This window comes from Ranitomeya variabilis, chromosome 1, assembly GCF_051348905.1.
Source record: "Ranitomeya variabilis isolate aRanVar5 chromosome 1, aRanVar5.hap1, whole genome shotgun sequence".
NCBI lineage: Eukaryota > Metazoa > Chordata > Amphibia > Anura > Dendrobatidae > Ranitomeya > Ranitomeya variabilis.
Genome location: NC_135232.1, coordinates 751,400,829 through 751,418,252, shown reverse-complemented (window position 1 = coordinate 751,418,252; position 17,424 = coordinate 751,400,829). Strand labels below are relative to the sequence as shown.

Here is a 17,424-nt window from a genome sequence, read left to right as displayed (position 1 = left end):
TATAGCACAGGCCACGCAGTATATAGCACAGGCCACGCAGTATATAGCACAACCCACGCAGTATATAACACAAGCCACGCAGTATATTGCACATAGTATATAGCACCCCCCATGTAGTATATAGCACAGTCCAGTAGTATATAGCACAGGCCACGCAGTATATAGCACCGCCCATGTAGTATATAGCACAGGCCACGCAGTATATAGCACCACCCAAGTAGTATATAGCACCACCCAAGTAGTATATAGCACAGGCCACGCAGTATATTGCCAAGCCCACGCAGTATATAGCACAGGCCACGCAGTATATAGCACAGGCCACGCAGTATATAGCACAGGCCACGCAGTATATAGCACAGGCCACGCAGTATATAGCACAGGCCACGCAGTATATAGCACAGGCCACGCAGTATATAGCACAGGCCACGCAGTATATAGCACAACCCACGCAGTATATAACACAAGCCACGCAGTATATTGCACATAGTATATAGCACCCCCCATGTAGTATATAGCACAGTCCAGTAGTATATAGCACAGGCCACGCAGTATATAGCACCGCCCATATAGAGCACAGGCCACGCAGTATATAGCACAGGCCATGTAGTATATAGCACAGGCCACGCAGTATATAGCACCACCCAAGTAGTATATAGCACCACCCAAGTAGTATATAGCACAGGCCATGCAGTATATAGCCCAGCCCACGTAGTATATCGCACATAGTATATAGCACCGCCCATGTAGTATATAGCACAGGCCACACAGTATATAGCACCGCCCATGTAGTATATAGCACAGGCCACGCAGTATATAGCACCACCCAAGTAGTATATAGCACCACCCAAGTAGTATATAGCACAGGCCACGCAGTATATTGCCAAGCCCACGCAGTATATAGCACAGGCCACGCAGTATATAGCACAGGCCACGCAGTATATAGCACAGGCCACGCAGTATATAGCACAGGCCACGCAGTATATAGCACAGGCCACGCAGTATATTGCACAGCCACGTAGTATATTGCACAGGCCACGCAGTATATAGCACAGGCCACACAGTATATTGCACATAGTATATAGCACCGCCCATGCAGTATATAGCACCGCCCATGCAGTATATAGCACCGCCCATGCAGTATATAGCACCGCCCATGCAGTATATAGCACCGCCCATGCAGTATATAGCACCGCCCATGCAGTATATAGCACCGCCCATGCAGTATATAGCACCGCCCACGCAGTATATAGCACAGGCCACGCAGTATATAGCACAGGCCACGCAGTATATAGCACAGGCCACGCAGTATATAGCACAGGCCACGCAGTATATAGCACAGGCCACGCAGTATATAGCACAGGCCACGCAGTATATAGCACAGGCCACGCAGTATATAGCACAGGCCACGCAGTATATAGCACAGGCCACGCAGTTTATCGCACATAGTATATAGCACGTAGTATGTAACACAGCCCACGTAGTATGTAACACAGCCCACGTAGTATGTAACACAGCCCACGTAGTATGTAACACAGCCCACGTAGTATGTAACACAGCCCACGTAGTATGTAACACAGCCCACGTAGTATGTAACACAGCCCACGTAGTATGTAACACAGCCCACGTAGTATGTAACACAGCCCACGTAGTATGTAACACAGCCCACGTAGTATGTAACACAGCCCACGTAGTATGTAACACAGCCCACGTAGTATGTAACACAGCCCACGTAGTATGTAACACAGCCCACGTAGTATGTAACACAGCCCACGTAGTATGTAACACAGCCCACGTAGTATGTAACACAGCCCACGTAGTATGTAACACAGCCCACGTAGTATGTAACACAGCCCACGTAGTATGTAACACAGCCCACGTAGTATGTAACACAGCCCACGTAGTATGTAACACAGCCCACGTAGTATGTAACACAGCCCACGTAGTATGTAACACAGCCCACGTAGTATGTAACACAGCCCACGTAGTATGTAACACAGCCCACGTAGTATGTAGCACAGCCCACGTAGTATGTAGCACAGCCCACGTAGTATGTAGCACAGCCCACGTAGTATGTAGCACAGCCCACGTAGTATGTAGCACAGCCCACGTAGTATGTAGCACAGCCCACGTAGTATGTAGCACAGCCCACGTAGTATGTAGCACAGCCCACGTAGTATGTAGCACAGCCCACGTAGTATGTAGCACAGCCCACGTAGTATGTAGCACAGCCCACGTAGTATGTAGCACAGCCCACGTAGTATGTAGCACAGCCCACGTAGTATGTAGCACAGCCCACGTAGTATGTAGCACAGCCCACGTAGTATGTAGCACAGCCCACGTAGTATGTAGCACAGCCCACGTAGTATGTAGCAATGTGGGCACCATATCCCTGTTAAAAAAATAAAAAATAATTAAAATAAAAAAGTTAGATACTCACCTTCCGGCGGCCCCCGGATTCAGCCCAGGCGTTTAGCGATGCTCCTCGCGACGCTCCGTTCCCAGTAATGCATTGCGGCAATAACACGTGATGATGTAGCGGTCTCGCGACGTCATTTCCAGTCATTGCCGCAATGGATTCTTTGGAGTGGAAAGGCGCCGGAAGGTGAGAATATAATGATTTTTGATTATATTTAACATTAGATCTTTTTACTATTTTAGATCTTTTTTTACTATTGATGCTGCTTAGGCAGCATCAATAGTAAAAAGTTGGTCACACAGGGTTAATAGCAGTGTTAAGGGACTGCGTTACACCGCGTTATGGTCGCGACCAATCAGCGATGTGGGATTTCCGTGACAGACAAACAGACGGAAGTGACCCTTAGACAATTATATAGATAGATGTGTTATCTCAATAAAGATTTTTTGTTTTACTAACTAGCTTGAATCACCTCTGTTTAATGGTGGCATTACCATTTCCGTCAGTGACATTGCCTTTTCAAATTGTATTTGATGTGTTGAGTATTCATTTCTTTTGGATATGTGATTTATTTATAGGACATTTAATAACTTTCCCAAATGCTTATGATAACATTTATAGCACATCCTGCACACCCAATTTATTACATATTTTAGGAATCTTAGTTCCATTTTATACAGACTCTGACTTAAGGTACCTTCACACGAAACGACATTATAACGATATCGCTAGCAATCCGTGACGTTGCAGCGTCCTCGCTAGCGATATCGTTTCGTTTGACACGCAGCAGCGATCAGGATCCTGCTGTGATGTCGCTGGTCGCTGAATAAAGTCCAGAACTTTATTTGGTCGTCCGATCGCCGTGTATCGTTGTGTTTGACAGCAAAAGCAACGATACCAGCGATATTTTACACTGGTAACCAGGGTAAACATCGGGTTACTAAGCGCAGGGCCGCGCTTAGTTACCCGATGTTTACCCTGGTTACTAGCGTAAAATGTAAAAAAAACAAACAGCACATACTCACATTGCGTCCCCTGCAGTCTGCTTCCTCCTCTGACTCAGCGCCGCAAAGTGAAAGTGAAAGCAGCACAGCGGTGACGTCACCGCTCTGCTCTCACTGTACGGCGCTCAGTCAGTCAGGAAGTGGACGCAGGGGGACGTGAATGTAAGTATGTGCTGTTTGTTTTTTTTAGATTTTACGCTGGTAACCAGGGTAAACATCGGGTTACTAAGCGCGGCCCTGCGCTTAGTTACCCGATGTTTACCCTGGTTACCAGGGGACCTCGGCATAGTTGATCGCTGGAGAGCGGTCTGTGTGACAGCTCTCCAGCGACCAAACAGCGACGCTGCAGCGATCGACATCGTTGTCGCTATCGCTGCAGCGTCGCTTCGTGTGAAGGTACCTTTAGACTCCACCAAAATGGACACCGACTCCAGGGCGGGCTCTCATAGCAGATCATAGTAACGGTTAAGGTTGAAGGAAGACTTTAAGTCCATCTAGTTCAACCCATAGCCTAACCTAACATGCCCTAACATGTTGATCCAGAGGAAGGCAAAAAAAACCCATGTGGCAATGGGTAAGCTCCACATTGGGGAAAAAAAATTCCTTCCCGACTCCACATACGGCAATCAGACTAGTTCCCTAGATCAACGCCCTATCAAGGAATCTAGTACTCTAGTCTTTTGAGGCAGTCACTGCAAACAAATGATTTCTTAAACTCTCAGAGACTTATGCACATATCCACAGGTATTATGGCCCAGACCTTGTGAGCAAACTGCTCCGTATGTCTCAGGTGTGAAGATTCCTTATAAATCAATTGAAAATCTGTGGAAGAAGCTGAAACATGCAGTCTGGAGATCAGAATTGTCTAATACTTCCCCCCTTAGCCGTTCTTGGATGTGTGGTACCTTTGGTTTGTGAGACAACAGTCTTCTCTCACTAGCTTATGGTCAACAGAAATTTAGAGAGCCTGCTGTGAGTAACTCGTGTATACAAAAGAGTTGATTCAGAAACGTAACCTAAAATACAATAGGTTCATTTATCTTTTTTTGTTGAGATACAGCACTAAGAATATTCTAATTTGCAACATTGACTAAATGTATTGGTAAATTCTTTTTTTTTTCTGTTCTTTTTAGATCCGTAAGTTGATCTGCCACTCCTCACAGCATAAGCTATTGATACTTACTGGTCCCTTTCTTGAAGACACTGGGGATGTGCTTCTACAAAGTGGGGGAGGTTTTTCAATTGATGACTTTATTCATATTTTTACAGACAAGGAGGTAATCTTTCTTAATGATTAAAACAGAGAGATAATAATAATAGTTTCTAAAACCTGACACAAATGTCTTTCTCTCCTCAGATTGGTGAAACTTTAGGATTTTCTGACCCAACAAGTCGTGTCAGTTTGACAGTTTCTTGCCCAGATATTTGGGATTTATCACAAATTGACAAATGCAGCTTACAAGATTTTATTGAATTGCGGTTCAACAGTGGCCAAATCCTTCCGGAAACTGAAGGATTGCTAGAATTGGCAGAGTACCTATCGGAGTCTCTAGAGCCCCCGTCTCCATTTGAACTGCTGGAATCCCCAACAACTGTTGGTTTCCTGAAACTCTCTAAGCCATGCTGCTATGTTTTCCCAGGGGGCAGGGGCGATTCTGCTTTCTTTGCTGTAAATGGATTTAACATGTTGGTGAATGGTGGCTCTGATGCTAGATCTCCATTTTGGAAGTTAATACGCCATTTAGATAGGGTAGACTCAATCCTTCTCACTCACATTGGCCTAGATAATCTGCCTGGCATCAATAGCTTGCTACAAAGGAAGATAGCAGAGGTAGAAGAGGATATTTCTCAAGTACCACAACCTAACAATGATTGGTTAAAAAATTTAGTATCCCCAGAGCTAGGGGTTGTATTTATAAACACTGTAGAAAAGTTGATTGCTGAAGAAAATCCCAGTAGGGTAGGGGTTAAAGAAGAGGCCTTTCTCACAATGCAACATTTAGAAAAACTAAATATTCACCCAGAACCACTGCATAGAAGTGGAAATGCTGTGGAGCCAACTATACTTTTTCAAAAGATGGGTGTTGGCAGATTAGAAATGTACATCCTGAACCCTGTAAAGGGGAGCAAAGATCTTGAAGCCTTTAAAATGTGGCTTGGAAATGAGGAACATAGGACTCTTGATTTACCTCTAACCTCTCTGACTTCTGCCTGTGCATTACTTGTCTGGCATCCTTCTGCACCTTCTGAGAGAATTGTTAGGGTACTTTTCCCAGGCTGCACTCCTCAAGATAAAATTTTTAAAGGTCTTGAAAAATTGAAAGACTTAGACTTTTTGAAAGACCCAGTTATAACTCGGAAAGATCTAGACGTAATGGGGTGCAGTCATGTGGAGAGGGTTGGTGCAAAGCCAAGCCGTACTGATAGCAGAGAGAGCTTGGGATCTGGATCTGGGCGACTAAGTGTTGAACCAAAACTTGGATCAGGAAAAGAGAAGCCCTTTACAGTGCAGAAAAAAGAACTTCGATCAGATGGGAAAGAGAGATCTAAAACTCTTGTAGAAACAAGTAAGGAAATGGGAACAGAGGGTGAGAAACAAAAAGAGAGCAAAGGTAAAATGGACACTGTACCCGAAAAACTAAAGCCAGAATCACGACTGAAAACTGTCAAGGAAAAGATTTTGGTAAAGAAAGAACAAACAAAAGAGGAAAAGAAATCTTTGAAGAAGGATGAAATCCAAGAAGATAAAAAAAAGGAAGGAGCAAGATCAGAAGCCAAGAAAGATTTGCGCCCATCTTATAATGATGCCAAAACAGAGACTCCTAGGAGAGCTACAAAAGAAACTAAAGTAGAGGAAAAAAATTCACGAATTGGGGTGAAAGACGTAAAAAAATTAACTACACCTGCTGATTCCAGGAGACCCATTTCCAAAGTAGGATCACTGAAAAAGGACCTAGGAGGAATTAAAAAGGACATAGTTGCAAGTGCTAAGAATGTGGTAAAGGGCAAACCCCCCAAAAAGGAACAAGTTAAAGAAATAAAAAGCCAGCCAGCTCAAAAGGATGCATCTGGAGCGAGTAGCAATCCAGTTTCTTGTGATGTAATCATTAGTTCTCTAGAAACTAGTAAAGGCATCGAACCTGCATGTGTGGATGTTGGCAGCAATGTCCACCATGAAAATGGACTTGGTGTATCTGCAGAGAATGGGCTAGTGGCCCTTGAAGCCGAGAGCCCAAATGGATTCCGTAACATGGAGACAAGTCCCCTTAAGTGCCTAGCACCTGTTTCTCCATTAGTTAAAACGCCCAGAAGTGATATTAGTGTGAATTTTGACCTGACTCCTACAAACCTAGAGATTCAAGAAAAAAACAGAAGTGGACATCATGGGCAAGACTGGCTGGATGATCCATGTGGAAGTTCTGAAGAAAAGACATTGGAAATGACTTCACCTGTCAGTTCAGAGCATCATTCACCAGCAGTGGTGCAACAGAGCTGTGGACAGGCCCTCTCTTCTTCAGATGGAAAAAATCTTAACTCTTTTAAGGCTCCTTCAAGATCTTCTCAAGAGAACTCAAATTCCTCACAAGGAAAGCAAACCAGTTGCTTGTCTTTGAGTCCATTTCGGGAGGACCTACCTGATGTATCTCCTACAATCACCACTCCATCTTTGCCTGCTGAAGTGGGCTCTCCCCATTCCACAGAAGTGGATGAATCTCTATCAATTTCTTCTTTTGAGCAGATGCTCCCTCCTGTTAGTGAGTCACCTAGAGACGTCTCTCCAGAGATTCATGCTGCAAGTAGAGTAGGTCTAAGCTTACCTGTGCGCCCTTCACACTCTAGTGAACCTGAGGAACAGTCTGAAAGGTCAGCTTCGCCCCATGATGTTGATCTGTGCTTGGTTTCACCATGCGAGTTTGAGCATCCTAAATCGGATGCTGTAGCAACTCCACGAGATAGTGATAGTGATCCTTCCCAGGAACTTCCCAAGCCTCTATGTTCCCCTGGAAGTAAATTTCCAAATGGACCTGAAACGCCACCCACTTCAGTAAGTGAGTCTTTGCCAACAATATCTGATTCTGGACCCGAAGAGGGTTCTTCAATTGCCATTGATGGAGCATCTGATTCTGAGGGCGACCATACACCAAGACTTTTGGATCCTATTCCTCCACCACTGAAGGACCCATACCCAACACCACCTCAACCTGGAACCTGCATGGTTGATCCTGAAGCTCTGCCTACGGCCCTCATTGGCAAAAAGAGTCAAAACCATTCAACCCCTTCCACCTTTCGTAATAACGCCAGCAGAATATCGGGCCCATCTGGAAAAGTCAGGGGAATTGGAGAAAAAAATAGCAAAGCTACTGCAGGGAATCCCGAAACTCAAGAGAAGACCCGCACAGGGGTGGAATACAGACAGTCTGTTACAAGACGCAGTATTGGGAGCACAGTTAGAGGAACGCCTGCAGGAAGTCGTTTATTTTCAGCAGGTAGGTCAGATGAAATAGCAATGCAAAAGCGTTTATACTACTTATTTAGAAGTCTATTAGAAGGGATCTGTAAGGGTCCTACTTTTTAGCAAATCTTTGTTTTTGTTAGTTCCTGTAACTGAAATCTTGGAGTGATGCTGAATAGATTTTAAGGGTTTTAAGAACTTCTGCAGAGCTGATTTTTAGACCTAGGGTTAAAAGCGTTTACATGCAATCATGTTTATTCTTAAAGGTAATGTGTCATCAGAAAATGTTTGTCAGGTCATTGTGAAGGCACGGGGAGCATGGGCAGCTCCAGAGTTGATGCAAATTGATTCACACTTACTGGACAGAAGCGGGAGTATCGCCTTTTACTTGCCATTATGTGGTTTTTGTTGTGATTAGCTGTCATGGCGCGACCTCATCCTTGTGAAATGATGCACATGTGACATAACGCCAGGCCAACTAATCAAGAGCTGTGGATGCTGCCAGGTGAGAGGCGGTGGTGCCCCCGCCACAGACCATTTCCTGGCCAATTAGAATGGCACATGGGAATAAATTTGCGCCAAATCTGCTGACATACAGTACAGACCAAAGGTTTGGACACCTCTTCTCATTTAAAGATTTTTCTGTATTTTCATGACTATGAAAATTGTACATTCACACTGAAGGCATCAAAACTATGAATTAACACATGTGGAATTATATACTTAACAAAAGTGTGAAACAACTGGAATTATGTCTTATATTCTAGGTTCTTCAAAGTAGCCACCTTTTGCTTTGACTGCTTTGCACACTCTTGCCATTCTCTTGATGAGCTTCAAGAGGTAGTGACCGGGAATGGTCTTCCAACAATCTTGAAGGAGTTCCCAGATTCTTAGCAATTGTTGGCTTTTTTGCCTTTACTCTGTGGTCCAGCTCACCCCAAACCATCTCGATTGGGTTCAGGTCTGGTGACTGTGGAGGCCAGGTCATGTGGCGTGGCACCCCATCACACTCCTCCTTGGTCAAATAGCCATTACACAGCCTGGAGGTGTGTTTGGGGTAATTTTCCTGTTGGAAAATAAATGATGGTCCAGCTAAACGTAAACCGGATGGAATAGCATGCTGCTGCAAGAAGCTGTGGTAGCCATGCTCGTTCAGTATGCCTTCAATTTTGAATAAATCCCCAACAGTGTCACCAGAAAAAGCACCCCCACACCATCACACTTCCTCCTCCATGCTTCACTGTGGGAACCAGGCATGTAGGTCCATTGGTTCACCTTTTCTGGGTCACACAAAGACACTGTGGTTGGAACCAAAGATTTCAAATTTGGACTCATCAGACCAAAGCACAGATTTCCACTGGTCTAATGCTCATTCCTTGTGTTCTTTAGTCCAAACAAGTCTCTTCTGCTTGTCTGTCCTTAGCAGTGGTTTCCTAGCAGCTATTTTACCATGAAGGCCTGCTGCACAAAGTCTCCTCTTAACAGTTGTTGTACAGATGTGTCTGCTGCTAGAACTCTGTGTGGCATTGACCTGGTTTCTAATCTGAGCTGCTGTTAACCTGCGATTTCTGAGGCTGGTGACTCCGATAAACTTATCCTCAGAAGCAGAGGTGACTCTTGGTCTTCCTTTCCTGGGGCGGTCCTCATGTGAGCCAGTTTCTTTGTAGCGCTTGATGGTTTTTGCCACTGCACTTGGGGACACTTTCAAAGTTTGCCCAATTTTTCGGACTGACCGACCTTCATTTCTTAAAGTAATGATGGCCACTCGTTTTTCTTTACTTAGCTGCTTTTTTCTTGGCATAATACAAATTCTAACAGTCTATTCAGTACGACTATCAGCTGTGTATCCACCTGACTTCTGCACAACACAACTGATGGTCCCAATCCCATTTATAAGGCAAGAAATCCCACTTTTTAAACCTGACAGGGCACACCTATGAATTGAAAACCATTCCCGCTGACTACCTCTTGAAGCTCATCAAGAGAATGCCAAGAGTGTGCAAAGCAGTCATCAAAGCAAAAGGTGGCTACTTTGAAAAACCTAGAATGTAAGACATAATTTCAGTTGTTTCACACTTTTTTAAGAATATAATTCCACATGTGTTCATTCATAGTTTTGATGCCTTCAGTGTGAATGTACAATTTTCATAGTCATGAAAATACAGAAAAATCTTTAAATGAGAAGGTGTGTCCAAACTTTTGGTCTGTACTGTACTTTTGTGTTAGATGGATCCTGTGTTATGTCATTGTAGTTCTACCTATACTGATGATTAGCTTGCCGAACACGCTTCTGGAAAGGACGAATCTCGAATAGCGGATGAAAATTGAATTATTACTAATTTTGAATATTAATACAGAGTGAAATTTGTACATTTTTTAAAAAGGTAATTTTTTGATGACACATTCACTTTAAAACTACTTAACCCCTTCATGACCTTGGCGTTTTTTGCAATTCTGACCAGTGTCCCTTTATGAGGTAATAACTCAGGAACGCTTCAACGGATCCTAGCAATTCTAAGATTGTTTTTTTGTGACATATTGGGCTTCATGTTAGTGGTAAATTTAGGTCGATAATTTCTGAGTTTTTGTGAAAAAAAACGGAAATTTGGCAAAAATTTTGAAAATTTCGCAATTTTCACATTTTGAATTTTTATTCTGTTAAACCAGAGAGTTATGTGACACAAAATAGTTAATAAATAACATTTCCCACATGTCTACTTTACATCAGCACAATTTTGGAAACAAATTTTTTTTTTGCTAGGAAGTTATAAGGGTTAAAATTTGACCAGTGATTTCTCATTTTTACAACAAAATTTACAAAACCATTTTTTTTAGGGACCACCTCACATTTGAAGTCAGTTTGAGGGTTCTATATGGCTGAAAATACCCAAAAGTGACACCATTCTAAAAACTGCACCCCTCAAGGTGCTCAAAACCACATTCAAGAAGTTTATTAACCCTTCAGGTGTTTCACAGCAGCAGAAGCAACATGGAAGTAAAAAATGAACATTTAACTTTTTAGTCACAAAAATGATCTTTTAGCAACAATTTTTTATTTTCCCAAGGGTAAAAGGAGAAACTGGACCACGAACGTTGTTGTCCAATTTGTCCTGAGTACGCTGATACCTCATATGTGGGGGTAAACCACTGTTTGGGCGCACGGCAGGGCTCGGAAGGGAAGGAGCGCCATTTGACTTTTTGAATGAAAAATTGGCTCCAATCTTTAGCGGACACCATGTCGCGTTTGGAGAGCCCCCGTGTGCCTAAACATTGGAGCTCCCCCACAAGTGACCACATTTTGGAAACTAGACCCCCCAAGGAACTTATCTAGAAGCATAGTGAGCACTTTAAACCCCCAGGTGCTTCACAAATTGATCCGTAAAAATGAAAAAGTACTTTTTTTCACAAAAAAATTATTTTAGCCTCAATTTTTTCATTTTCACATGGGCAACAGGATAAAATGGATCCTAAATGTTGTTGGGCAATTTCTCCTGAGTACACCAATACCTCACATGTGGGGGTAAACCACTGTTTGGGCACATGGTAAGGCTCGGAAGGGAAGGAGCGCCATTTGACTTTTTGAATGAAAAATTATCTCCATCGTTAGCGGACACCATGTCGCGTTTGGAAAGCCCCTGTGTGCCTAAACATTGGAGCTCCTCCACAAGTGACCCCATTTTGGAAACTAGACCCCCCAAGGAACTCATCTAGAGGCATAGTGAGCACTTTAAACCCCCAGGTGCTTCACAAATTGATCCGCAAAAATGAAAAAGTACTTTTTTTTCACACAAAATTTCTTTTAGCCTCAATTTTTTCATTTTCACATGAGCAACAGGATAAAATGGATCCTAAAATTTGTTGGGCAATTTCTCCTGAGTATGCCGATACCTCATATGTGGGGGTAAACCACTGTTTGGGTGCACGGCAAGGCTCGGAAGGGGAGGCGTGCCATTTGACTTTTTGAATGGAAAATTAGCTCCAATCGTTAGCGGACACCATGTCGCGTTTGGAGAGCCCCTGTGTGCCTAAACATTGGAGCTCCCCTACAAGTGACCCCATTTTGGAAACTAGACCCCCCAAGGAACTTATCTAGATGCATAGTGAGCACTTATAACCCCCAGGTGCTTCACAGAAGTTTATAACGCAGAGCCGTGAAAATAAAAAATAATTTTTCTTTCCTCAAAAATGATTTTTTAGCCCACAATTTTTTATTTTCCCAAGGGTAACAGGAGAAATTGGACCCCAAAAGTTGTTTTCCAGTTTCTCCTGAGTACGCTGATACCCCATATGTGGGGGTAAACCACTGTTTTGGCACACGTCGGGGTTCGGAAGGGAAGTAGTGACGTTTTGAAATGCAGACTTTGATGGAATGCTCTGCGGGCGTCAGGTTGCGTTTGCAGAGCCCCTGATGTGCCTAAACAGTAGGAACTCCCCACAATTGACTCTATTTTGGAGACTAGACCCCCAAGGGAACTTATCTAGATGTGTGGTGAGCACTTTGAACCCCCAAGTGCTTCACAGAAGTTTATAACGCAGAGCCGTGAAAATAATAAATGTGTTTCCTTTCCTCAAAAATATTTTTTTAGCCCAGAATTTTTTATTTTTGCAAGAGTAACAGGAGAAATTGGACCCCAAAAGTTGTTGTCCAGTTTCTCCTGAGTACGCAGATACCCCATATTTGGGGGTAAACCACTGTTTGGGCACATGCCGGGGCTCGGAAGGGAAGTAGTGACGTTTTGGAATGCAGACTTTGATGGAATGGTCTGCAGGCATCATGTTACGTTTGCAGAGCCCCTGATATGCCTAAACAGTAGAAACCCCCCACAAGTGACCCCATTTTGGAAACTAGACCCCCCAAGGAACTTATCTAGATGTGTGGTGAGCACGTTCAACCCCCAAGTGCTTCACAGAAGTTTACAACGCAGAGCCGTGAAAATAAAAAATCATTTTTCTTTCCTCAAAAAAGATGTTTTAGCAAGCAATTTTTTATTTTCACAAGGGTAACAGGAGAATTTGGACCCCAATATTTGTTGCCCAGTTTGTTGTGAGTACGCTGATACCCCATATGTGGGGGTAAACCACTGTTTGGGCACACGTCAGGGCTCGGAAGGGAAGTAGTGACATTTGAAATGCAGACTTTGATGGAATGGTCTGCGGGCGTCACATTGCATTTGCAGAGCCCCTGATGTGCCTAAACAGTAGAAACACCCCACAAGTGACCCCATTTTGGAAACTAGACCCCCGAAGGAACTTATCTAGATGTGTGGTGAGCACTTTCAACCCCAAGTGCTTCACAGAAGTTTATAACGCAGAGCCGTGAAAATAAAAAATAATTGTGCTTTCCTCAAAAATTATGTTTTAGCAAGTAATTTTTTATTTTTGCAAGGGTAACAGGAGAAATTGGACCCCAACAGTTGTTGCCCAGTTTGTCCTGAGTACGCTGGTACCCCAAATGTGGGGGTAAACCACTGTTTGGGCGCACGTCGGGGCTTGGAAGGGCGGGAGCACCCTTTGACTTTTTGAACCCAAGATTGGCTGGAATCAATGGTGGCGCCATGTTGGGTTTGGAGACCCCTGATGTGCCTAAACAGTGGAAACCCCTCAATTCTAACTTCAACACTAACCCCAACACACCCCTAATCCTAATCCCAACTGTAGCCATAACCCTAATCACAACCCTAACCCCAACACACCCCTAACCACAACCCTAACCGCAACACAACCGTAACCCTAATTCCAACCCTAATCCTAACCCTAATTCCAACCGTAGCCCTAATCCCAACCCTAACCACAACTGTAACCCCAACACACCCCTAACCCTATCCGTAACCCTAACCACAAGCCTAATCTTAACCCTATTTCAAACCCTAGCCCTAATTCCAACCCTAACTCTAATTCCAACCCTAACCCTAAGGCTATGTGCCCACGTTGCGGATTCGTGTGAGATTTTTCCGCACGATTTTTGAAAAATCTGCAGGTAAAAGGCACTGCGTTTTGCCTGCGGATTTACAGCAGATTTCCAGTGTTTTTTTGTGCGGATTTCACCTGCGGATTCCTATTGAGGAACAGGTGTAAAACGCTGCAGAATCCGCACAAAGAATTGACATGCTGCGGAAAATACAATGCAGTGTTTCTGCACGGAATTTTCCGCACCATGGGCACAGCGGATTTGGTTTTCCTTAGGTGTACATGGTACTGTAAACCTGATGGAAAACTGCTTCGAATTCGCAGCGGCCAATCCGCTGCGGATCCGCGGCCAATCCGCTGCGGATCCGCGGCCAATCCGCTGCCGATCCACTGCGGATCCGTGGCCAATCCGCTGACAATCCGCTGCAGATCCGCGGCCAATCCGCTGCAGATCCGCGGCCGATCCGCTGCGGATCCGCGACCGATCCGCTGCGGATCCGCGGCCGATCCGCTGCCGATCCGCTGCCGATCCGCTGCGGATCCGCTGCCGATCCGCTGCGGATCCGCTGCCGATTTGCTGCGGATCCGCGGCCGATCCGCTCTGTGCGCACATGCCATAACCCTACCCCTAACCCTAACCCTACCCGTAACCCTAACCCTACCCCTAACCCTACCCCTAGTTCTAACCCTAGTTCTAACCCTAACCCTAGTGGAAAAAGAAAAAAAAATATTTTCTTTATTTTATTATTGTCCCTACCTATGGGGGTGATAAAGGGGGGGGGGTTTATTTATTATTTTTTTATTTTGATCGCTGTGGTAGAACCTACCACAGCGATCAAAATGTACTTGTAACGAATCTGCCAGCCTGCAGATTCGGCGGGCGTACTGAGCATGCGCCCGCCATCTTGGAAGATGGCGGCGCCCAGGGAGAAGACGGACCGACTTCGGGAGGATCGGTAAGTATGAGGGGGTGGTGGGGGGGTGGATCGGAGCACAGGGGGGGGGGATCGGAGGACGGGGGGAGCGGACAGGAGCACGGGGGAGCGGACAGGAGCACGGGGGAGCGGACAGGAGCACGGGGGAGCGAACAGGGGGATGGAGGGGGGTACCGGACAGAACGGAGGACTGGGGAGGAGATCGGGGGCGGGGGCAGAACATGATTTCCAGCCATGGCAGATGCTATTGCAGCATCGGCCATGGCTGGATTGCAATATTTCACCATTTTCATAGGTGAAATATTGCAAATTGCTCTGATTGGCTGTTGCACTTTCAACAGCCAATCAGAGCGATCGTAGCCACGTGGGGGCAAAGCCACCCCCCCTAGGCTGAAGTACAACTCCCCCTCTCCCTGCAGATCGGGTAAAATAGGAATTAACCCTTTCACCCGATCTGCAGGGATGCGATCATTCCATGACGCCGCATAGGCGTCATGGGTCGGGAAGGGGTTAAACTAGACAAAAAGAATAAGGGGGAAATCTAATGAATCTCCCAGATTCCCAGCAGGTCCCACACTTTCCCAGTCAATGCTGATCTTTCCTTTCTGGTCCCTTACTTGTCATACAAGAAATGTCTGGAAATTCCTGCTCAGAAAATCATATACATCAGTGAACTGCCTCAGCCAGTAATGAGCATATATTTCTTAGAATTTCTGATTGAGTGCCAGAACATTCTGTGTTGGGTCAGTGACTAAAAGTAGATTTTGTTTTATTTTTGACTAGTTTGAAACCTTTAAGAATATATTTTATTGGCTGAAAATCCCTTTTAAAATCTACATGCAAGTCTACTGTTAGTATAGACAACTCATCTGACTGAGGTTGATGTGTTTCAGTAGCTGAAGTCTCACAATTTAAAGAGAATCTGTCACCGGGTTTTTTCCGCTTAATCTGAAAGCAGCATAATGTAGATGTAGAGACCCTGATTCCAGCGATATGTTGCTCAATAGGCTGCTTGCTGTATTTTTGATAAAAAAATCATTTTTTTTTTCAACAGGAAATGATCACTCAAGGTCTAGTAAACCTGCTGCCATAGTCATGAGCTTTGTATGACTCTGCCCCACCGATTGCCAGCTGTGTGTACATGGACAGAGCTGCCAATCAGTGATGTGGGCGGGGTTATACAGAGCTCGGCTTTCAGAGTACTGGTAGATCTGCAGCAGAGAAAACGGGGATTTGGTCAAAATGAAAGCAAGCAGCTCAGTAAGTGATATATCGCTGGAATCGGGGTCTCTGCCTCAACATTTTGCTGCTCTCAGATTGGGTAGGAAAAACTTGATGACAGATTCCCTTCAATAAAAAAATGTCCAATAAGAACCACATATTTAAAGTATAGTAAATATTGCAGTAATGCAATTTAAAATGACTGAAATATTGATATTTATATATTGCTACTTTTTTCATTTTAAAAACATTTTCATTTTTTTTTCAGTTATATTCAATGTTCCATTACAATATATTTGGACAGGTTAATAAATACTAATTCTATGTGCAAACTTGTCTAGCCAGTCTTAAAATGCCAGATTTGTCGGTGTTTCACTCTTTTTTCAACTTATAAATCTGTCTAACTTTAACCCCTTAGTGACTGGGCCACGCTTTTCAAATCTGACCAGTGTCACTTGCGTGGTGTTAAGTCTAGGACGCTTCAACAGATCTCATTGATTTTGACTTTTTTTTGTGACACATTGTACTTTAATGGTAAATTTGTCAATATTTCCTGCTTTTATTTCCAAAAAAATTACATTTGTCAAAACATTCTAAAAATTATCAATTTTCAAACTTTGATTATCTTTTTAATCCAGTCATACTACATAAAAGTCATTAAGTAACATTTCCCTCATGTTGGCTTAACATCAGCACCATTTTTAAAATATCCTTTTATTTTGTTAGGATGTTTGAAGGTTTAAAATTGTAGCAGCAATTCTTTTTTTTTTTCTGTTTTTTTTTTTCCATGGAAATTTACAAAACTCACTTTTTTAGGGACCTATTCAGTTTTGAAGTGACTTTAGCAGACAAAGTGAAAAAAAAAATAAATTGAAAACAAAAAAAAATTGTAAAAATAGTTAAAAAAAAAATAAAAAAAAATCAAATATAATAAAGATATTGGAACGATAAATATTTGTATTAAAAAAGCAAACATAAACATTTTTGGTATTGCTGCTTCCGCAACGACACAACCTATAAAACTGTCCCACTAATTAACACCTTTAGTGAACAACATTAAAAACTAAATATAAAAAACAAGGCAAAAAACAAGGTTTTATCATACCGCCAAACAAAAAGTGGGATAACACGCGATCATAAAGACCGATATAAATATGGTACCGCTGAAAACGTCATCTTATCCTGCAAAAAACGAGCTGCAATACAGCTCCATCAGCAGGAATATATAAAAGTTCTAGCTCTCAGAATAAAGCCATACAAAAATATATATTTTTTCTATAAAAGCTTTTGTGTAAAAGCGCCAAAACATAACAAATTATATAAATGAGGTATCTCTGTAACTCTACTGACCTGAAGAATAAATCTGCCTTAACAATTTTACCAAACTCAGAACAGCTACACACACCCCCTCCCCCCCCTTAAAAAAAAAATCCAGAATTTTTGTTCCTTTTGCCTCCCAAAAATCGGAATAGAAAGCGAACAAAAATT

The 17,424-nt window shown here is 43.4% G+C and overlaps 1 protein-coding gene across 1 annotated transcript in view; it reads left to right on the top strand.

Moving 5' to 3' along the window:
• The window catches only part of MAP1S (microtubule associated protein 1S), a 108,173-nt gene that overhangs the window by 56,874 nt on the left and 33,875 nt on the right, over nt 1-17,424 (top strand). Inside the window, exons 4-5 of the mRNA XM_077270568.1 lie at nt 4,554-4,697; nt 4,778-7,907. Of these exons, the coding sequence (XP_077126683.1) occupies nt 4,554-4,697; nt 4,778-7,907 (3,274 nt within the window). The remainder of the gene's footprint in view (nt 1-4,553; nt 4,698-4,777; nt 7,908-17,424) is intronic.